Source organism: Grammomys surdaster, unplaced genomic scaffold (genome assembly GCF_004785775.1).
Source record: "Grammomys surdaster isolate TR1022 unplaced genomic scaffold, NIH_TR_1.0 126131, whole genome shotgun sequence".
Lineage (NCBI taxonomy): Eukaryota > Metazoa > Chordata > Mammalia > Rodentia > Muridae > Grammomys > Grammomys surdaster.
Window position 1 is genome coordinate 1,145,729 of NW_021620939.1, and position 23,251 is coordinate 1,168,979.

The 23,251-nt window shown below is 43.1% G+C and overlaps 1 protein-coding gene across 2 annotated transcripts in view; it reads left to right on the top strand.

Annotated features, from left to right (window-relative positions):
• Nucleotides 1-23,251, top strand: part of Ryk (receptor like tyrosine kinase) — a 68,889-nt gene that overhangs the window by 18,262 nt on the left and 27,376 nt on the right. For both annotated transcript variants that reach the window (XM_028756811.1, XM_028756812.1), the window contains exons 2-6: nt 6,400-6,521; nt 12,288-12,387; nt 13,832-13,966; nt 15,855-15,908; nt 18,227-18,371. In XM_028756811.1, coding sequence (XP_028612644.1) covers nt 6,400-6,521; nt 12,288-12,387; nt 13,832-13,966; nt 15,855-15,908; nt 18,227-18,371 — 556 coding nt within the window. The remainder of the gene's footprint in view (nt 1-6,399; nt 6,522-12,287; nt 12,388-13,831; nt 13,967-15,854; nt 15,909-18,226; nt 18,372-23,251) is intronic.

The window sequence follows — 23,251 nt, forward strand, 5'->3', positions numbered from 1 at the left end:
GCCAGTCTCCATAGCTAGTAAACAAGGCCAGTCTCCACAGCTAGTGAACAAGGCCAGTCTCCACAGCTAGTGAACACAGCCAGTCTCCACAGCTAGTGAACACAACCAGTCTCCACAGTTAGTGAACAAGGCCAGTCTCCACAGCTAGTGAACACAACCAGTCTCCACAGTAGTGAACAAGGCCAGTCTCCACAGCTAGTGAACACAGGTAGTCTCCACAGCTAGTGAACACAGCCAGTCTGAAGTGTGTCTTCATATCAATCCTCTGTCAGTCTTCCTAAACTTGGGTCTTTCATTTCTTTACCAGATTTTGATTTTTGCTATATCTTGGTATTTTAAGGGATGGTGGAGGAAGGGCTTTTAATTATTAATGATTTGTCATTATTAGTGTCAATTTTAATATCCCAAAGATGACATCTTCACAGTAATTCTTTAATTGAAAAATAATTGGGGTAGATGAGCATGTACAGCCTTTTTTCTAGGTCTTTTAAACTGTAATGGATTTTTAATAGAAAGTGTCTTAGTTGTTTTTCTGTTGTTGTGAGGAGATACTTGACCAAGACAACTTAGAAAAGAAAGCATTTAATTAAGGGCTTGCTTAAGTTTCAGAGGGTGAGTCCATGACCATCATGGCAGGGAGCAAGCATGCGAGCATGGCATTGGATCAGTAGCCAAGAACTCACATCTCATCACATGCACAAGGCCCACAATAGCTAACTGGAGTGTTATGGGTTTTTCAAATCTCAAAGCCAGTGACACCTCCTCTAACAAGGCCATACCTACCAATCCTTACAAAACAGTTCCATCTGTTGCAGACCAAATAAGGACCTATAAGGACCATTCTCATTTAAACAACCACAGAAAGTAACTGAATCTGGTTTTAGTGGCCTTCAAAATGCTATATGCATATTTAAATGTTTTTGAAAACCTTTTTTCTACTTATACTTCATAGAAAATGTAAACTTGTTATTATTATTATTATTTGAAATCTTAATGTATTGTTCTAACTGACCTGGCCTAGAACTCACTATGTAGGATCTGCTTGTCTCTGCTTTCTAAATGCTGGCGTTCAAGGCATGTACCACCATGCCCACCCTTCAAAAAAAACTTAAGGAGAAAGAAAAGAATACAGGGTACATAAAAATTACGTATAATCAATCCACTATTCACTTCTGTCTTAGGGTTGTATTGCTGAGAAGAGACACCATGACCAAGGCAACTCATAAAGAAAAACTTTAACTGGGGCTGGCTTACAGTTTCAGAGGTTTATCCATTATTATCATGGTGGGAAGTATTGTAGTGTCAGGCAGACTTGGTGCTGGAGGAGCCAAGAGTTCTACATCTTGATCTGCAGGTAGCAGAAGTGGACTGGGCAGAGCTTGAACATATATATAACTTCAAAGCCCACTTCCACAGTGACACACTTCCTCTAACAAGGTTACACCTTCTCCCATAAGGCCACACCTCTTAATCATGCCATTCTCATGGGCCAGGCATTCAAACACATGAGTCTATGGGGGCCAAACCTATTCAAACCACCACAACTACCTAGTATATTCTGCTATTCACTTTCTTTTAAAAAGTGGAACATATATAGTGTGCACATTCATATATTATTCATATCCATGTCTGACTTTAATTCTTGGATATTTATTGAACACTTTGAGGTGCCAGGCAGTTTCTAAAATTTGCCACATATAATTTACATCTTGCCTGCTTTCACTTAGTGTTAAGGTCTGGACAAAACTGGTTCACCACACTGTATTTGTAGAAGCTCCACCCATGGTATCATAGCTCTTTTCAGGGTTTTGTAGTTCAATCCTTCCTCCCCTCTCCCTTCTTCCCTCCTTCCCTCTCTTCTTCCCTCCCTCCCTCCTCCTCTCTCTTCCTTCCTTCTTTCCTTCCTTTCTCTTTCCTTCTTTTGTCATCAGAGTTATTTTTGTGTTGCTGGGACCAAAAAACCTGATGGAAGCAAGCTGAGGAAGAGAAGACTTGTTTTCTTCCATTGCAGAATCCAGTCTGTCAGGACAGCAGAAGTGCAGGCAGCGGCTTGTTCACATGGTAGCAGACAGGAAGCAGAAAAGGCAGGCTGCAGCCAGTGCAGACACAACCTTCAGAGGCCTGCTCTTAGTGACCTACTTCTGACAGGCAGGGTCTGCTCCCTGGAAGCTCCCTCCACAGTCTTCAAAATCAAGAAACAAGCTGGGGACCAGGCATTTAAAGCAGGAGTTTCTGGCAACAGGGATTCAGAGCATAGCAGGTGTCTAGTGTATTGACACAGATGAATAGGACTGTGCGGATCCAAAGGCGTAATCCCTGGGATATTGCCTTTAGATGTTCTTCTACAAAGAAAGAAATGTTTAGAATCATTGTTTCTTACAGACGTGACTGTTATTTGTTTGTTAATGTATTTTGGGTTGTGTGTACGTGTGTGTGTGGTTTGTTTGTTTGTTTTGAGAAAGGGTTTCACTGTGTACCCATGGCTTTTCTGAAACTCCCTCTAGACCTGGCTGGCCACAAACTCACAGAGACCCACCTGCCTGTCTGCCTCCCGAGTGTTGGGATTGAAGGCATGCCACCACCACTGCCTAGCATGACTGTTGTTTATTAGTCACTGCTGTCTTGCTAGGAATTTATACTACTTACAAGTTTAGAATCAAAAATTGCTGCCATTCCCTGCCCAGCATTCAGAGTTATATTTAAAGAACATAAGCATTTCTGTTATAATATCAAATTCACTCCTAAGAAAACTTTCAAGAGTGCTTATTCACTAAAAATAACAGGATTATGGTGAAAAGAAGGTTCAAGGCAGACCATTCAAGACTTCTACTATTTCAGACCAGAGAGCACTAACAATAGCATAATTGGTACCTTATGAGGTAAGGTGGGTCGCCTAGTCAAACCACTCATTGTGGCTGAGGCTCCCTGAGAGCAGAGTTAAGCTATTAAAGTGTAAGAGGATGGAAATTGCAGGCCTCATGGGTGTGAGCCGTGGGGCTGCCCTAAGAGTGGTACAGGGGGAGTTCAGCTTGCTCTGCCAGGAAGCATGCACAGGTCAGACTGCTGCTCTGGGGATAGAGCCCTTGTGTATCTGTTCACCTTTAATATTCTTAAAATGGAGGTGAAAGGGCTTGTGTACACATGCCTGCCTTGAGGCTGGGGGGTGGCTCCGTTGTTAAGAGCACGTACAGCTCTTGGAGAGGACCCAAGTTCAATTCTTAGCACCCACATCAGGAGGCTAACAACTCTGTAACTCTGGCTCCAGGGGATCCAGTACCCTCTTCTGGATTCTGTAAGCACTTGCACTCACATGTGTACACACTCTTCTGCCTCCCAGTTAAAAAGAAGATAAATTCTTTATATATGGCTTTATGACCTAGACTCAAAATCAAGATATTGAACATTGCCATCATCATAAGAAGTTCCGTGAACTCCCATCTCCCGTCCTTCTTTTTAGATGACCACAGTTCAGTTTTATCCCCCAAAATTAGTTCTGTAGTTCTGTATGCTCTAAAAGTTTTATCTAAATAAAGTCAAATAGTTTGATATTCTCACGTGTCAAGTTTCTTTCACTCTGAGAAGTCCATCCTTGTTACAGAGTCTGGTTTTGATTGTGGAGTAGTATTCCGTCGTTGAATGTAAGCAATTGGTATCAGTTCAGTGTCTGCTGAGGAACATTTGCATTGTTTCCACTTCTGCTTATTAGTAGTAAAAGGCCTGCGAACATCTGCACAAGTGTTTGTGGATACAGTGTTTTCATTTCCTTTGCAGAATTACCTCAAGTGGAATTGCTGGCCATGGAGTAGGTGTGTGTTTAATTTATAAGCAACTGTTAGCTTTTCAAAGCAGTTGAACGGTTTCACCCTGGCAGGGATGTTCTGAGCTGGCTTGCCAGCATCAATTGTAGTTATTCTCTTGGGTGCTCATGGTTTTTCATTGTACTTCTGACCTTTGCTTTTCTGAAGATTAATGATGTGTTTTAGCACCTCTTCACATTTTCATGCCCCCGCGTGTATCTTACTATGAACCTCACCATTCTCACTTCTACTCATAGAATGTGGTTGAGAGCAAAGTTTACTTAGGTCTTGAGAAGAGGCCTGGGCCTCTTCAAGCCCATTCCTTGTGGTTTGTCTGCATAGCCCTATCTAAAACATACAGTGTCTTGGAAGAAGGCTAACCAGCATTTAAAGGGGCAGCCGATCTTTCCCCCTAAGTTTTCTCCTAAAAGCACTTGTCCAGCACAGACTTTCCACTACTTGATTTTCAGAGTGTTTAATAGCTTCACAATGTTCTACAGCTATAATATCTTACCATTATAGCTGTGAAACTGAGTAGGAGTAGGGACATCATTACCTTGTTAAATAGGTATTTTAGAAATAAGAATGTAAAAGTTCACCATTGAGCATGCTAGCTGTATGGCTTTGTAAATGTTCTTTATCAGACCAGGAAAGTATCTCTTTATTACTTGTTGTCTGCTTTTATCAGTATAGATTTTCAGTCTGATATGCCATCAGTGTTTTGTTTGCAAACAGGGTCTCATGTTGCCCAGGTTAGCCTCAAATTTGTTAAATAGCTGAGGATGACTTTGAATGCCTGACCTTCCAGCACCACCACCCCCACCCCCCATGCTGGAATTACTGGTGCAAGTCACCACACCCGCCTTTATTGTTTTTTGTTTTCTACTAATGTGGCAAATTACTGACTTTTTAGAGGCTCTTGGTTATGCTTTGCTTCCCCTTCTTCATGCTTTTCATGTTTTATGATTGTCCATGCGTCTACCCTTTAGGTATGAGGGGCTGTTAGTCTGTGGCTCTTGGCTTTTGCTTTCTGTATATGAAGCTTTGCTTGTTACAGTGCTGTATCTTTGTGTATAGCGGATCTCAGTTGTAAGTTTTATTGACTAATGAGTCGTTTCACCTTAGGCTATAATTGAGTGTTGTCATTCTGCCTCTTGTCTTTTTCTTTTTGTTATTTGACATATTTCTTAACTTTGTTTTAGCCCTGTCTTTATCAGTCTCTCTAGACTAGCATATCTCAGGCTTGAGTGAAGTTTTATAAAAGGTTTATCTATTATTTTTATGTGTATAGGTGTTTTGCCTGCATGTGTCTGTGCACCTCATGTGTGCAGTGCCCACAGAGGCCAGAAGAGGCCATTTAATCCCTGGGACTGTAATGGACTGTTGTGAGGTGCCATGTGGGTGCTGGGAATCAAACTCAGGTCCTTGACAGAGAAATCAGTACTCTTAACTGCCAAACCATCTCTCCAGCCCCTTAAATGAATTTAAACTGTATGATTGTGATTATTGATGTTTTCTTTGAATTCATTTTCCTTTTCTATTCAATCTCTCCATCTTCCTGTCGCTTCTACATCTTTCTCTAACACCACCAGCCCCCACCTTATGTTCCTTAGCGTTTTCTGTCCTCAGCAGGCAGAGCCTTCTACACAAGCTTCCAGCTTTGCCTTGTTGTATCTGGCACCCTGTGCAGGATGCATAAACAGTGCTACTCAGATCTCCTTTTTGACTTACATGTATCGTAAAATCTGGGTTAGAAATGAGGAAGGAGCTTTGACAGTTAAGCTGTCTGCAGCAAAGCTGCTGGTCTCTCTCTGTGTGCTGAGGGATCTGAGGTATCCGGGTAACCTCCTTCATGCCTCCCTCAGATACAGACCTGCAGTGCATGTTCAGTAAATGTGCCATTTTAAGTTTTGTCCTGTCTGAGCACTAGGGACATCTGGACTAAACCTTAACAGTGAATATGTTTAAAGAGAGTTACCAGGCCACTGTTGTTTCAGCTCTTTGGCTCTTTGCCACTCTCTAACACTTGCTGATAATTCCTCTCTCTCCCTTTTCTCTACAGTGCCCAGGACTCAAGGTCACTGACTTGGTAGCATCAGTAATTGGCTTTGTTAGTAGTTTATTTTCTTTTCCTTTTTTTTTTGTTTATTATCTTATATCTTTTTCACAGTAGGTTGATTTTTCCACTGAAGGGAGTGGTTAAAGGTTTTGTTCAGGGCCTCGAGATGGCTTCACAGTTAAAAGAGCACAGACCCACATGTAGCTCGCAGCCTTCTGTGACTTCAGTGCAGGCACTTGAGAAGGAGTGATGTTTCTTCTTTGGTGCTCTTTCGGAGAGACACTGAATCCAAAAGGCAGAGTGGCTATGGCAGTCCTGGAACAGCTGTCTCAGAAGGAGAGCTAGATTTTGAGTGCCAGTTTCTCTGTGGGCTGTAAAGCTGCTGTAGCATCCTACCTCACAGGACAGCTCACATGCCAGCTGACTGCAGCACACACTTGTGCATCGGCTCATTCTCTCTGCCCTCTACAAGGATTTGCGGCACTGAAGGCAGTCACATTGAAGACATTTGGATGGTTAACTATTTTTCCATTTTTCCCCTAGGTCTTGATGCAGAACTTTACTATGTGAGAAATGACCTCATCAGTCACTATGCTCTGTCCTTTAACCTGCTAGTGCCCAGCGAGACAAACTTCCTGCACTTCACTTGGCATGCAAAGTCCAAGGTAAGAGCTGGTGGCACACAACATGACAGGGTTACCCAGTCTTCAGAGGCAAGGGCCATCCCTGAGGATGGGCCTTCTTCTCCACAGAAGGGTCAGTGGTGGTATAGAGCATTGGGTGTTTTCAGATTTATATCTGACAGATACAATCTTGAGCCTGCTCCTCTAAAACTTTAGATTTAGATGGCCACCAGGGGGCTGATCAGCACATCACACAGGCCCCCGGTCCTTTGAGGCTTTTCCAGGGAGATCTGGATCCAGGAAAAGGAGAGTTAGATCTGATGATGACCCTGCTGTTACAGAGAAGCCATATATGACTGGAGGATGGGTGTGGGTGGATGGGGAAGAGCATTGCTGAGCTGGCTCTTTCAGACACACTTGGTGACTTGAAGATAATTTTCCCATTCACAGTGGAACCAAGGTACTGCACATGCAGCTTCCCAGGTGCACCATTCTAAGCCTTAGTAACCATGGATACCGAAGCCAGGGCTCATCAACTTTCTGCCGTTTACTTATTGGTGAATTATTTACCTTTGACTGCCAAGGAACCTTACATCTTCGTTTCCCAGACTTGCCAGATGATACTGTTTGTACCATTTGCTCCCCACTCCCTGCCTGCCTTTGAACCCTTGAGCTGTTTAACTGTGTGTTGAAAGCATCATGTCCCCTCACTCCTAAGTGTCTTAGCTTGCATTTTCTAAGGCCACCGGTGTTATTTACACAATTGAAGCACAGTTATCAAAACCAGGAAGTCTGGTGTTCTAACTTACAGCACTCAGAGTTCATCAGGTACCCTTAGCATCTTCATGACTGAGGTTTCACTAGTGGTTGATGTTGTTTTAGTTTGTGTCAGTCTGAAGTTTTGTTGTGCTGTCCATGTTCTTTAGCCTCAAGTTGTTGGTCGTGGGGAACCTGTCGTGGTGGAAGCTAGCTTGGAAGGGTCGTCTATAAATATATATGCTTGCAGGGGAAACACTGAAGGGACCAGTATAACTCTAATAATTCCATTATTTTGTAAATTTCTCTCCTCTCTTCTCTCCTCTTCTTCTCCTCCCTCCTCCCCTCCCTTTTCCTCTCCTCTCCTCCCTTCCCCTTTTATCCATCTCTATCTCTTTTGAGGCAGGGTTTTTCTTGATAGCTCTGGCTATGTGTAGACCCAGCTGGCTTTGGACTCAGACATCTGCCTGCCTCTGCCTCCCAAGTGCTGGGATTAAAGGTGTGTATCACCACACTTGGCTAGCAGCATGTATTTAACTATACATTTGGGCTTCTACTTGATATTACAGTCCCTAACTCTAGTTCTTAGGTCATAATATCTGGTGATTTTTTAGCACAGCTGACTAATTTCAGTTTGTTTATTTAAAAAGTTAATTATAGTAGGTAGTGTATGGATATGGTGTAAATTCCAAAGGCCTGTAAGGGTGAAAAGGAAGGTTTTCCATCATCATGGTAGCATGCTGAGCAAGTCCGTCTAGACCTCTGTCCTCATCAGGCATTGCTGCCTGATTCTTGTCTCCTATAGAAAGGTAGTGCGTGTATGTGCAGTGTGCACATATACACCTGAGTGCTTCCTGCTTTTGTGTAGTGTAGAGTTGTGAGCAGTGTGTCCCGATAAAGAGGCACTGGTCCTTGTTCCTTGGTATTGCTTTGTGTGTTTCCCCCTTCAAATAACTGTATCACATTTTCTTGCATAGCTGTGTTCTGGTCATTTCCTACAAGAGGAAACCTCAACCCAGGTTTGGGAAGGACTTGCTTAAATGAGTCTGGAAGCTGAAGAAATGAGTGCTAGGGGTGAGCTGACATGGCAGTAACCTGAGAAGGCAGGAGTAGTAAGTTTAGGTCTCTTATCACTTGATTCTCAGATACAGTCAGACTTCAGAAGGAAGGCTGTCTCTCTCAATTTCTAATACTCTGTCAGAATCTCTGTTTGGGCTGTTTGAGCTCTTGCCAGAAGATGAAATACTTGCTTCCGAGGATCTCCAGACTCCCCAGTGTATCACTTCAACAGTGCAGATATTTTAACATCAGTTTTTCCACATCAAAGCTTTTGCTGGTAGAGTTCTCCAGTGTTTACGTGACTGGTCTTGCCAAAGATTTCAGTTCCCTCAGCGGCTGGAGCTGTGTGTGTCTTTTCTTAACATCTATGTCATGTGTGCCTCACTGAGTGGTTGAGAATGTGTTAATTGTACTTTAAGGCGGGAGGAGAACTCTGGTATTGATTCTCGCACAAGAGTTGACTACTAGGCGGTCTCAACAGATAATTAGTTTCTTGTATGTTCCAGAACATTCCCCAGTGTTCAAGAAAAAACATGCAACTATGTCTGTTAAGTGTCAGTAGATATGCTAGATAGCCAAAAGGCAGAGGCATAGTAGGACGTGGCAGAAGACTCCCACCACCCACTCTCCTTGGTCTCCATCCAGAAGATCCTGCGGGGAGCTTGTCAGAGCTCCAGCAGCTGCCTCTGGGGCCAGCCTGCTGTGTCCCAGTGGAGTGAAGTAGCTGTGAGAAAGGCAGTTCTGGCAATTTCAGAGAGATTAAAAGGCCGTTGACTGTAGGCAAGCACATTCACTTTAGATGTGTTCCAGAAGGAGATGGCTTTATTCATCATCTGCCTATTCACACAGCCATGTGTTCCAAGTAAGGAGAAATACCAAATGTGTTTATTTTTTAGCTTATTCAAATATTTATATTTTCTGTAGTTACTTTTCTGAAGTATTTTGGCTCATTTATTTTCTGATAAACAACTGCTGTAAGAGTTGCTTTTTGGGGGTGGGGGGTAGGCTGTGGTATACTTTCTAAATAGATCTGTTTCTTCAAAGGTGATTGACAAATGGCATTCCTTACAGATCAGTACATGCCAAAGTCGAGAAAATTTGATTTCAATGATTGGCAGTTTTTTTTCTGACTCCAAAAACTACATTTAAAAAAACAGGTATCCTAAGGACACCTGTGTGAGGAGAGAGCTGCCTTCTGATGCTTCCTGTGTTCATTTGTCTGTCAAAAGGAAGTCTTAGGCAAAGGGCAGGCTTCCATGCTTCTTACTGTGGGTTCCTCTAAGCTGCTGCTGATTTTCTCAGTCCTTCCCTCAGCCCCTTTGCCACCTCTGCCTGCACTCCGCTCTTTGGTTTACTGCCTCCACTTACAATCCTTCCTTTTCTCCCTCTCCTGTGGTTTGGTTAAACTGAGATGACCCTGTTCTCCCTCTCCTATGGTTAGACTGAGATGACCCTGCCACAGCTCCTGCCCCTTGTCCTCAGCTCTGGCATCAGAGCCCTCTGACTTGTTGGCTGTACCCAGTCTTTGCTTTCCTAGCTTCGGTCCCTGCACAGCTAGTCGTCTGCTTGTAATAACTGAAAACTTAGTAAAGGAGACTGAAGGTTATAGGAGATGCTCAGAAGGGACACGGGGGGCATTGCTGGGGAGTAAGGAGCTTCTGGAAAAACATTAATGCCATGAACAGTCAGAGGCAGCAAGAGGACATGGGCCTCAAGCACAGCTCAGGCCCTAGCATTAGAAACTGACAGCATGACAGGGATTCTGGAGAGAAGCATCCAAGCCCATGTGGTAGAAGTGGGGTCTCTGATTCCCAGGCAGGAGGCAGGGACTGGAGGGGAGAGCTGGATGTGGCATCAAGTAACTTACTTCTCAGGTGAGAAATCCTGGCTCTAGGGTGTTTGTTAGCTAGGAACATACAGTGTCCCAGTGGGGCACCTGTCCACCTATGAGAGGAGGCTCCTACATGTATGTAGGAACCCACAGACAGTAAGTATCCCACTGAGGTGCCTGTCTTTATCTGTGAGAGGAGTTTGGCAATCAGGTAAGTTCAACTCTGTCTAGTAACCCTACAACTTCAACATTTGAGGTTACCAGATGGAATGCCTAGTAGGTAGTTGGAGGAAAAGAACGAGAGACAAGTTGAAGGGTTTATCCTTGGGACTTGAGTGCAGAGGGTTGATGTTCTGATAGATCTGCCCGATGCTGGGAAGGACAAACAAGATTGCTGCATGCTAGCTGAAAGGAGCAAGAGTTTTGCCTGGAAGTGAAGAAGCCGGCAGGTAGCATATGGTGCATCAGTGAGGACCATGGGTGAGGTTGAAGAAGAGCAGCCATTGAGCATAGGACCGAGAGGTCATCATTATGTGTGTCGTCTTCCCAGCAAGCTGAGCCAAGGGCCATGGGGCTGCAGGCACTGCCATCCAAGTGTGAAGAAGAGGGAGTGAACCAGCTGAAAAGGTGTCAGAATGACTGTGTCAGTGATGTCCCTACTTGGGCACAGGCTGTGGGAACATGAAACCAAGCGTCCAGGCTGTGCTGGGAAGGAAGGAAGTAGTTTAATTGACCACTGCTTTCCCCCTCTACAAGCGCAGCCCTTGCTCATAAACATGCCTCATAAATGTTGTCTGACTTAGAGTAGTGAACACAAAGAACTGCTTTTGTAGGGACCAGAGGTGGGTGGTCAGAGGCAGTGCTGGGGTCTTGGATGGAACAGACAGAATATTTGTATCTGTTTTGGACATGGAGAAGTTGAGTGGTTGTCAGAATGAACACTGAATTTCAAAGTTAACAGAAAGATGGGAGGAGATGGAATGAGCCAGCCTTCAAAACCTCTGTAGAGTCTTGTGTGTGACATGTGAATGGCCTGCTACCTGCACTGTGAGTAGAAGTGAGCTTCAGAGTACAGGGGCTATTTCACTCAGGACATCTAGAGAGGGCCTTAGAGCCTTACATGGATACTGACCCCACATGTAGGCCCAGTGCTCAGATGTAGAAAGTGGACGTGAGCAAGAAGAGGATGCGATGCCTGAGGGGAAAGCCACAGTTAGGGAGAGCATGAGGGAGATAAGACAGTGAGAGGCTATGCAGGTGAGGTTCCTCACACCGGGAACAAAACTGATTGCACCAGTGTTGACAGCTCTGGAGGGTTTGTGTGCAAATCCCTGGGGTTGGCAGGAGGCTGGTGACCACAAAGAAGTGCAGCTTGGCAGTGGGAGAGGCTCCTGAGGCCACTGGGCCTGCAGTGGGCAGAGGGTCCCGAGCCAGTGTCACAGGCCTGTTGGGTCAGTCAGCACTTCTGCTCCTCATGCTGTGTGGTCCTCACTTTCTAAAAGCCGAAGCTTGGAAAAGCTGCTCATTTGTGCAGGTCACATGGCCTCCTGGCTCTGGATCCTGTGCTTATCCTTCTCATGAGCCCTCCCTGGCTCTATGGCCCTGTGCAGGGTAACACGCCATACCTTACAGTCAGTGCATCCACTTGAGGTGTTAGTGCTGGAAAGCCCAGGGTACTGTAGTGATAGCTCTCTAGCACCCCTTGGTGGCAGCCATGGTGTTATGATGAGCTAAGAGAGTGAATGCTTCCTCTCCAGGGTAACAGATTGTCGATTTTAGGTCAAAGGGTGGTCTAGTTCTAAATACCAAATGGATAGTAGCCTTCAGGTTGAATTTCTATCTGGTTGAAAATTGCCAGCATGATTTCAGTTTTATTATTTTTATTTATTTATTTATTTATTTTTGAGACAGAGTCTCACTTTGTAGCCCAGGTTAATCTTGAACTTACTATATAAACCACACTGGGCTCAAACTCACAGAGATCCCACCTACCGCTCACTGCTGACTGCCTCTAGGATTAGAGGCCTGGTCTTTGAAATCTTTTTGGTAGTGACTTTTTTTTCCACCTGTGAATAGCTTTCATACTGCTTAGTAATGAACTCATTAGTGAAGTCCTTTTCTGTTGTCACAGGTATAATGCTTTATCTCTCTTCATTTTACAGGTTGAATATAAGCTGGGATTCCAAGTAGACAACTTTGTAGCTATGGGCATGCCCCAGGTCAATATTTCCGCTCAAGGGGAGGTCCCACGCACTTTATCAGGTGAGCCAGGAAAGATGGACTTAGCACTTAGCGGACTGCTCTCAGCTCTCTGCATCCTATCCCTACAAGGACAGTTCACTGAGTGCCGGGCCCTGCCACGTCAATCATTAATCAGGACAATGCCCCACAGACATGCCTAGCCAGGCTGAGGGAGGCGGTTCCTTAGTTGGAAATTCCAGTCTCAGGTGACTCTTCTTTGTGTCAAGTTGATAAAACTAAGCAATGCAGAAAAGCTCAAAGATCCTGGGGCTGGGGAGGTAGATGGGTTGTTATTATTATTGTCATCTTCATTATTTATTTATCTTTAAAGAAAGGATGAGCTATATATAGCATGTTGTAAGGCTTTTCTTGGCAGTTTTATTCACCATTCTTATCGGCACAAGTTCAGCTAGGCTTTAGGACAGAGCTGGGGGCCGGTTACTTTTTGTGGGTCAGCAGGGGTTTCAGAAATGTCTAAATCTCTAATCCACTACTCATAGATGGTGACATATCTTTTGAAATTTGTAGGAAAGGAATCTTAAACTAAAAGACAAAATGTTCCTAGATACACCTTTAGAAGCTAATCCTGTTTAGAAAGGCAATGTTGTTTTTAATTCATAGCCAAGAACGTGTTAGCTTTGTTTATAGGTTTATTATAATTTCCCCCAGTAACATTGTCTTTATTTCCTAGGGGTACTTCTTAGTGATTACTCTTTTTGAATGAGACAATTTTTAAATATGGTTCCTAAATACACATATACATTTTCCACAGAGAATACTTTCAAATGCATTATACACCTGTCTGCTCATACTGTGGATATATTTGTTATTGGTGGTGTGTTAACGTATATATTTGGCCATCTGTTAGGGTGTAGTTCTAAGCCCAACAGGAACTCTCCTGGCACCCCAGTTCAGTGTGGCTTTGGTTTTCCCACATTTTGTTAGCCAAACAACAGGAAAGGCTTTCCCCGCCTTAGGAATATGATGATGACATGCTTTATTCTGCACAACCTTCTTGACATTCCCGTCCTTTGCATTGCTAGGAGAACTATGTAAATGCATTTGGTACTGCATAGTCTCTCCTTCTTTGGTGTAATTTTATTACTGTTCCTGATGAGACTGGTAAGATCAGCAGAGTTTGTCTTATGATTCGGTAGCTTCAGTTTGTTGAAAAGCAGAACATAGAAGACAAACTGGTATATTAGAAAATCGTAAGAAAGGCTTGGAAGTAACTGTCCCTTCATCTGTGTCTTGCCTTCTGCTTCAGTCCTCCTCTGGATCTACAGTGAATGAAATACAGATGTCCAGAGCAGTGGCAAAGGGATCTCCAAAAGCTTCTGTCTGGTCCACTCATTAAGATGTGCTTGTTTATTTTATTTGAGCAGAAATAAATGAAAATACTGTACAGTATTGATTCTGATTTTTAAGACACTAAAGTACTTTCTCTTGTTTCTCTTTTAAACAGTGTTTCGGGTCGAGCTTTCTTGTACTGGCAAAGTAGACTCTGAAGTTATGATACTAATGCAGCTCAATCTGACAGTAAATTCTTCAAAAAATTTTACAGTTTTAAATTTTAAACGAAGGAAAATGTGCTACAAAAGTAAGGAATTTATTTAACAAAATGTGTATCATGTAGATAAGATGTCAATAGAAGACTGTGTTATCTGTTTAGAGATTTAATCATAACCATGTCTTGATTATAGTTGTGAGAAAAGCAACGTATGTTAGTGGATGAAACTCTGGTGAGTGCCGCAGGGCATGGAGTGGATCCCACCGGTCCCACTCAGCCTCTGGCTCTCGGAGTTATGTGGGTGTTTCCATCAGGAGTGGGAGTGGTGCCTGTGTGGGTGAAAGGTAAAGAAGGAAGACAAACCTCACAGGCACACAGAGCGACACAGAGCTGAGCATTTGCTCTATGGACTTGGGCTCTGCAGGACCTTTGTATTGGGGTCACATGGGCCTGGGTTGAACCATATCTCTGCTGTTTTCAGGATGGGGGAAACGTGTACCTCTGTATGGCTGAGGTTCTTGTCTGTAAAATGTGGATGATGCTGTTTCAGAGAAGCTTTAAAGGGTAATGAAACCTAGTCCAGAATTAGAAAGCCACATATGGGCACTTAATAATTAGAGTTTGAATTATATTATCTATTACCCAGGAAATCACCATAAATACTGTTGAGTTCTAGAACACCAAGGCTGAGTTTTGAAGTGTAAGATTTATTTTTAAGACTTAAATATTTTATGTATCTAAGTACACTGTAGCTGTCTTCAGATCCACCAGAAGAGGGTATGAGATCCTAGTACGGATGATCATGAGCCACCATGTGGTTGCTAGGAATTGAACTCAGGACCTCTGGAAGAGCATCCAGTGCTCTACACCACAGAGCCATCTTTCTAGCTCCAATTTTAAGATTCTTAAATGTTACCTAATCTCCATGTAGCCCAGAGATAAAATTTCCAGAATTTACAGATAGGTAGAATTGTTTACTATGTAAGGTAGAAACAGAACAAACTGTAAACTCAGTGAATGCTTCCCATGATCTATACTCTTTACATGCACTAAACATGTGTATTCTTACGCCAATTTCAGATGGTATGTTTTCAAAAAGTCTGAATGACCTAGAAGGAAGAATAGATGGATGGATGATGGATAGATGGGTGGATGGATGGATGATGGATGGGTGGATGGGTGGATGGATGGATGGATGATAGAGGGAGGGAGAGTGGGTTATTGCTAGGGTTGGACCTAAGGTGTGCTAGGAGAGTGCTTTACCATTGAACTATATCCCAAACTCTTATTTTAGAATTTTTACTTTGAGACAGAGTTTTACTAAGTTACCCGTGCTGGTTTTGAACTCACATTGAAACGTAGTCAAGTCTTGAACTTGTGTTCCTTCTGCCTCAGCTTCCGGGTAGCTGAGACTAAGGTGTGCACCACCATGCCTGATTTTTGGAAACCATCCCATTTTAGATTTAATGTATATCACCATCTTAATTTGGTGGTCATGTTTTGTCCACTTGTATAGTTTTTGTTCGTGACTCTTACTTTAATGTGTGACTCTGTTGTATTTATCTGGTTCCCTAGCCTATGGCACTTAAATAACTGAGCGAGTAAGCACACCCGAGCTGTGAGGACTGTTAAGTAAGGGCTGTTACTCCCCAGGAGAAGCTTCTGTGTCTCACGGGTGAGAATTACGGGTCAGGAAGTTTCGTTTGTCTAGAACTCTAGAGCCTGTACACTCAGCTGGTTGTGCTCTGAGTTTCTATGACGACAGTATAAGTTTGTGGAGTTCCCTACACTCTTGACCACAGAAGCCCATCTCATTGGAAATCTGATTGCACTGATGATGGGACAGCAGTTCTTGTGATCATGCAAACATGCAAACAGCTGTGACTTAGCTCAAGCAGTGTTCAGAAAGTATGTTACTATGTAAGGATTGTCACAGAAAGCAACTTCTAAAGTACTTTTTATTTCTCTTTTAATCTAGAACTTGAAGAAGTAAAAACTTCAGCCTTGGACAGAAACGCTAGCAGAACTATTTGTAAGTGTCACTGTGTTAGCGTTTTCCACCCTGAGAGTGTGTTGCATGACTTCGTGAGGGCCAAAGCCTGGTTCCAGTGCCAGTGTTAGTGTGCTGTCTATATGCAGATTGATACATAGACCAAATGAAGCTGTTAGGACCTCGACAATTTTGAGAAATTCAGACTTAAACATACTTTATAGCAAGCTAACAAACACCTTTTAGAAGCAAGAATTTACATTGTGATTTTTCTCAGGCAGGCCCAATAAAGGAAAGGATATTAAAAAGTATGTGTGAGACCTGCATTAGCAGAGTTTTTAAGAATCTGACTTGTGGCCTGGGCCCAGCCCCTAACTAATTTCATCTATGTGAAAATGAAAATTTATGTCCTTATTCTATATTTTACTTTGATATAGTGAGATGACTTAGTTGGTAAAGTGCTTGCTATGCAAGCATGAAGACTTGTTCAGATTCCTAGCACCCATGTAAAAGGCAGGTGCTGCGGTGTACTCCTGTAATGTTACACTGTGGGGATGGGAGGGTGGGAGGTGGTAGGGGGCAGAGGCAGGCAGATCTCCAAAGTTTGCTGAGCTGCCAGCCTAGCCAGCTAGTGCACTCCAGGTTCAGTGAGAGATCCTGTCTCAACAAGTAAGGTAGGGAGTAATAGAAGAAGATATGAAATGATAGCCTCTGGTCTATGCATACATGTGCACACACAAACACCTGTATGTAGCTCGCACGCACATGCATACACGCATACACACACACACACACACACACACACACACACACACACACAGAGAGAGAGAGAGAGGGGGAGAGACAGACAGACAGATGAACATTTTGGGTTCAGGTTGACCTGGAGATCTGTATGTTGTTAAGAGTGACCTTGAGCTTCTGATTCTCCTATCTCTACCTCTGGAGTGGTGGGAATTGAACTTAGGGCCTCACACATGCTAGGCTACTAACTGAGCCACACTGCCAGCCCAGGTGTATATTATTTAAACACAAGAGAAAAAAAAAGTTGCTAGGCCAATTAGATTTATTTGTTTACTCGTGGTATTGATTATATTATACACTATCAGCAAGCTTCTTTTTCTCTTATGAACACATCATGGTAACGTTAGCACCAAATGATCTTTATAGAAATAGATGATATTTTCAGGAGGAAGTTGCAAATATACTGAAGTTGAGCATGCACTGGTGGACATTTATGTCTTCAGTAACTACTGCGTGTGTTCTTCTATGCATGACTACTTCCAAATTTGATGCATTAGGGGAGATAGTGTTTTAAAGCACATTCTAAACATCACATCATTTTTTCCCCTAAGTATTTCACTGTAGGTCACTTAAGAAGCCCCTAGTTACCCAACACACACACACGCACACACACACACACGCATACACACACGAACTCTTTGATTTATCACATATAGCAAAATAGCAGTGAATCCTTAGTAACCTCTTCTATCTAGTCTGTGATCAAATTTACCTAATTGTGCCAAACCATCTTTCTATAGTTTCCTTACTGAAAATCAGGATCTAAATGGAGCCTATACACAGTGTGTTTTGTCCATCAGAGACACCATTTTATGTTCACCAGACACACCACTTCTTTATTAATTTGATCAAATTGTCTTTTTTGTCCCATAGAATTTGCCAAAGTATACATCCTTCTTGTGTTATTTAACCTGCTTTTAACTCTTTCTTATAACTGGTAGTTAATTTTTTTCTATTCCTGTGGTGTTTCTTAAAATGTTAGCTGGGTATAATCACATCTAATCAATGGAACCTTCTTAAAAAAAAATCAAAGAAGCAAAATAATAATCGATCAAAAGAACTGTGAGCGTGCTCAGCAGCGTGTCTATTAGCTGTGTGTAGCCTTGAGGCTGGGAGTACATTAACGTGATATAAAGTAAAATACAATGAAGTTATTCAGGTTTTTCATACCACATAGCCAAGGTAGCAAGTGGCTATACTATGTTGGGCAGTACATTCCGTTTCTCCATTTCTGTAAATATGCTATAGAACATTGTTTTCCTGAAGAACATTCTGTGGGACAGCTCTGTTGTGTCTCTTGTGTACTGGTGTGTTTTGTATATATCACTTTTGAGGGACTGTGGGTCTTACTAACTGGGAAATTTTAAAGTCTTTTTTTAAAGCTATATCAAAACCACCACAATTTGTGTGAATATCGCACTACGGGTATCTGGTTTTATCAAAGGATGAGTGTGATGAAATGTAGGCCTTCTTGTGAGGCACACGGTGCTCCCCGTGTTAGGTCATGAGCACTCCATCAGCTTTGTTTAGAACCTAATATGCTTCTCATTTTGTTTCAGATGATCCTGTACACGCAGCGCCAACCACTTCCACACGCGTGTTCTATATCAGTGTAGGGGTTTGTTGTGCAGTCATATTTCTTGTAGCAATAATATTAGCCGTTTTGCACCTTCATAGTATGAAAAGGATTGAACTGGATGACAGGTACTGTACATGTTTTGGGAAACCTGTTCCTTGCATGTGCATGAGTGCCCTCCCACACCCACATCCATGCACACTGGGCAGGGGAGGAGGGAGAGTGATGAAGCTCAAGCCAAAGAGGAAGTCAGATGCCTTGGCTAGTACTACCTTTATGTTTTATCTTCATCTTTTAAAGTTGGTGGAATTATAACCTGAGGGAGAAATAAAGGTCAGATATGTGTTTTATGTGCGTTAACCTGATTCACCTTCAGGTCCGATTGTCTTTTTGAAACTGTTCCTTCCTTCTACTTCCTTCAACACCTCCTTCATCCCTCCCTTCATGCCTCCCTTCATCCCACCCTTCCTCCCTCCTGCCTTCTCTCCCGACTTCCCACTTCACTATCTGCTGCACTTTAAAGTTTCTTGTACGATCCTAATGTATAGCAGAGTAGAGGCACTCTGGGGAGATAATTATACTAAGTGTTGGGATTATAAAGATGAATGATACTCCTCACGGTATCAAGGTTCTTTGATGATAACCCATAATTATAGTATAGAATTGATGATTGTGGTATGTATAATGTAGTGTGGGAATGCAGAAGGCGCTGGCTTAACCTGGGTGAGTCACACACATTATAGCCAGACTGCAGTGAAGGGTAAAGATGGAATGGCAGATACGTGCTTATAACCCACAATCCTTAGTGACTAAAGGTATTCTCAGCATTATATTTGGCTTTGAACTTTGAACCCTTTCTACCTGTTTTGCTGATCGTAGGTGTGACTTGTCAGGTGATTCCTTATCCCTCACTCTGCCCTTTCAGAGTTTTTGTTCATACTGGTGCCATGGGACTTTTCTGCTAATCCAGACCCATTATTTATACTCCAGGTCCATCACCATCTTTTCCACAACTAAAATATAAGCTTTTTCCAGGCAGGGAGGAGAGAGCCTTCTCTCCTTAAACTCAGTCCTAACACTGTAAGGTAGAGCCATGATGTCAGCATTCCCTTTATAAAAGATCTGGGAGCTGGTTGGATCCAGTAATCTAAGTCTTTGGATCCAGTACTCATGACTTGGTCTCCATTGTGCTCCTTCCCTTCCTTGAATAGAGAAAGAACAGAGGAGTGATGGGAACATGGTGGAATGCACACAGGCACTCGAACTTACTCTGTTGCTGTGATAAAATACTGACCAAAACCATCGTGGAGGAGGAAGGGGTTCATCTCAGTTCACACTGTCAGGTCACAGTCTGTCACTAAGGGAAGTCAAGGTAGGAACTGAAGTCAGGAACCTGGAGCAGGAACCATGGGGCATGGCTGCCGAGTGCATTGCTTCCTCATACACTGAAGGCCCACCTGCCTAGGGGTGACGCTCATGGTAAGCTGGACCCTCTCACATCATCAGTAACCAAAACATCATCTCATTTACACAGCCACAGGCCCATCTGATTTCGGCAGTTCCTCGACTGAGACTCCTTCGTATGACTCTAGGCTGTGTTGAGTTGACAGCTAGCTAATTAGGATAGTGGATGCTGTGTTTCAGAGTGTTTGGCATACAGTGTGGTAATGGAGTTCATTGACTTTACAGAGGAAGAACTGGCATTTGGAAGCAGTTGAGGGGAGAAAAGTGGTAATAGACATTTTGTAAACAGTTATGAGAACTGATATAAATGACAAGAGTTACTGAAGCGCAGGAGAGTCAGAAGTCATACTTTATACTTTGTGCTTTTGGTTCTTTGAGGCAGGGTCTCATGTAGCCCAGGCTGGTCTTGAACTTTTGCTTCTCCTAACAGGCACATACTGTTATACTCAGCTCACAGATCTGTTCTGATGTCCACTGAGTTGAGTTTTCCCTGACTGCTGGTATGTGTGTTAAGGCCATGAGTTCACACAAGCCTAAATTGTGCTGTAACTTGTAGATTCCATGAAGCCTACGTGTCTTCCTGCTAAGTAGTCAGCACTCATGAGCAAACTCTCTAGGTTTCTAGATATTGTCTGGGTAAAAGCAATTATATGACTGCTTGTTTTCAGGGCACAGCCTAGTAGTTAGGAGCTAGCCTCTGGGGCCAGGCCATCTGTATCTGATGTCTAGCTCTTCTGTTTCACAGCCTTCTCACCTGTAAAGCAGAGATTGCGGGCTTTAAAGAAATGACACTAGAGAGTTGGTAGTCGATCTCAGCCGTAGTACATGCAGTGAGTGCCGCCATGCTGATTTCATTCCCAGAATCATGCAGTGGATAATCGTGGTTTCTTCTGGCATCCCCATTCTCCTGGCAGTTGCTTATGACACATCAGGCAAGCTAGTGGTGATGACCAGGTTCCTGTGCAGTGCTCTGATAGCACTGGAGACACCTGGACACTCTACATCTCCTGCTGGTTGTGTATTCAAGACCCCGAGACAGACGTAAAGACCATGACTTGTGGGATTGTAACATTACACCAGTGCAAAGCAGGAGGACTACGTTCTATCATTTCTGTATTGTAGTTCTATAAAATGATTTCTGCCTGACAGGGACACATGGAATTGACACATGTGGTTTTCCCTTTCTCACAACACAGCAAATTGATCTGTAGTCTGTTACACCAGGCCAGTCTGTCCTGAAGGGTCTGAGTGTGTCTCCTGCAGAGATCGGTCTGTAGCTGCTCTCTCTGTGGTCTCCCCCTTAGTGACTGGAAAACCCATTCCTTGAGTATAGGAAGCTTAGATGTGTTATTTGGTAGTAGCTTTCTTTTTCTCTTCTACTTACTGTTTTCTAGCACCTCACTACCCTCACTGTTAGGGCAGCGTGGGTTTTTTGGTTTTTTTTTTCTTTTCTTTTCTTTTCTTTTCTTTTCTGTATTGGTTTTACCCTTACTGTTGTTAACAAACTGGCATACATAGTAATATGCAGGGTCTTAGAGTTTCCTTTTTCTTTTTTGAGCCAGGGTTTCTCTGTGTCCCTCTGTATCCCTGACTGTCTTGGAATTTGTTCTATAGACCAGGCTAGCTTTGAACTCAGATCAGCCTGCCTCTGGCTACCGAGTGATGGTATAGACCAGGCTAGCTTTGAACTCAGATCAGCCTGCCTCTGGCTACTGAGTGATGGTATAGACCAGGCTAGCTTTGAACTCAGATCAGCCTGCCTCTGGCTACCGAGTGATGGTATAGACCAGGCTAGCTTTGAACTCAGATCAGCCTGCCTCTGGCTACCGAGTGATGGTATAAAGGCGACTGAAGAATGAATAGGAGAAGAAAAGTCAGTTACTACACTAAACAGTCCGCTTCTCATCACATATCAGCAGCTGAAGTCAGAAGCAAGCTTTCTGCCTGGTTCATGTCTCCCTAGTCCTTGGGTGTGGCTTCTTTCACTGAGTAGTTAACCCACTGTTCTTCGGGCTCTCACAGGGGCCCGTTTGGGCTCGCTGTGCTGGGCACGGGTGTAGGTGTTGGAGAGGGTGGTGTGAACAGTCCCCATGGAGTTTGTGATCTGCCTTGATGAGACATTCAGCAAGAAGTCCCAACTGGATCATAGGATGGGAAACTGCGTGGTGTTCAGTACTGTATCCTTATCGGCCAGAGCGCCACCTGTCACGTGATAGACACCTGATAAATATTTATCGAATGAATATATAAATAGATGACGCAGTAAAAATAGAGAGTAAGAATTTATTATTTTGAAGATATTTGTTTAGACTCTTAGCTTATCCTAAATCTGAGTGCTTTCTCACTTATGAAAATCAAATTTATTTAGACTAACCATAAGCTATTAAATGTTAGTAAATATACATTTTAATCTGTTTCCACCTCTTGTGATGTGGACTTTCGTGAATGTCAGGAGCTGTCTGACTGTCCTTGCTTTTCTTATAATAGTACGTTTTGGCTCCAAAGAAAGTTTCTTTCTCCACTGTTGTTTGCTCATTTCTCACTTGTTCATTTACCCAGAGTCTGTTAAGGAAATGAAAATCTGACATGGGTAGCCATAAAGCTTGACTGGTCTTAATTATTTTTAGCTAACACAAGAGCACCACCTACTGTTCAGTTGTCGAAGTTTATTCACCCATACACATTGTTACTTGCAGGGAATATTTGAGTTTTTACATGTATCCTAAGTTTGAGCCTCACATCCTGTGAGGTAGGTTTTCTCACTCCACTTCTGTGGAGGAGTTCCTCATCTGTTCCCCCTTTGAGGTGCAACCCTTCCCTCCTCTGCACTGAACGCTAGACTTCTAACAAGTATGACTTTTAGTCACATCTTCACAAAGTACTCAGCAAAAACATATACCCTATAGGTCCTTATCATTCTAAGGTTGGAGACCATATACATAATATTCTTCATGGTAAAATAGTAGTAGTTTATAATTGTGTGTCTGAGGGCCAAGGAGTATCCTCAGTGATGGACTTGCACATCTTCCATGTAACCCTTTTAGCAGTCTTGTTGGAAGTAGCTTTAAGCTTCCTTCTGTCCCCACAGAGTCTGAGGCTCCAGAAGGATTGAATAGTTTGCCTAAGCCACACAGCTGGTGATGTGGGCAATTACGATGTACAGGTTTATGTTCTCCATTTGCTTATGACCAACTACAAATGTAAACTCACATAAATCACTATTTAATAACTTCCAGAACTCTGACCACACGATGGCCTGACAAATCTTTGTTACATTCTCTGAGTTGAAAGTCTCTTCAGCAAAGTTGCTGGGAAACAAAGCTGACTGCAAGCTCACAGGAAGAAGTAATAATCTGAAATGTGAGCGTCTCCAGGGAAGGAAGGCATGCTGAGGGCACATTAAACGAACAGGCATGTCACATGGAGGTTGTGCTGTGCAGAGTGGCTTGTGTATACACATGCTCTCCGACTGTTTATTGGAGGACACTCCATCTCAGTACTTTAGCTATAATAGTAGGTCATTCTAAATTGTGTTAGTTAGTGG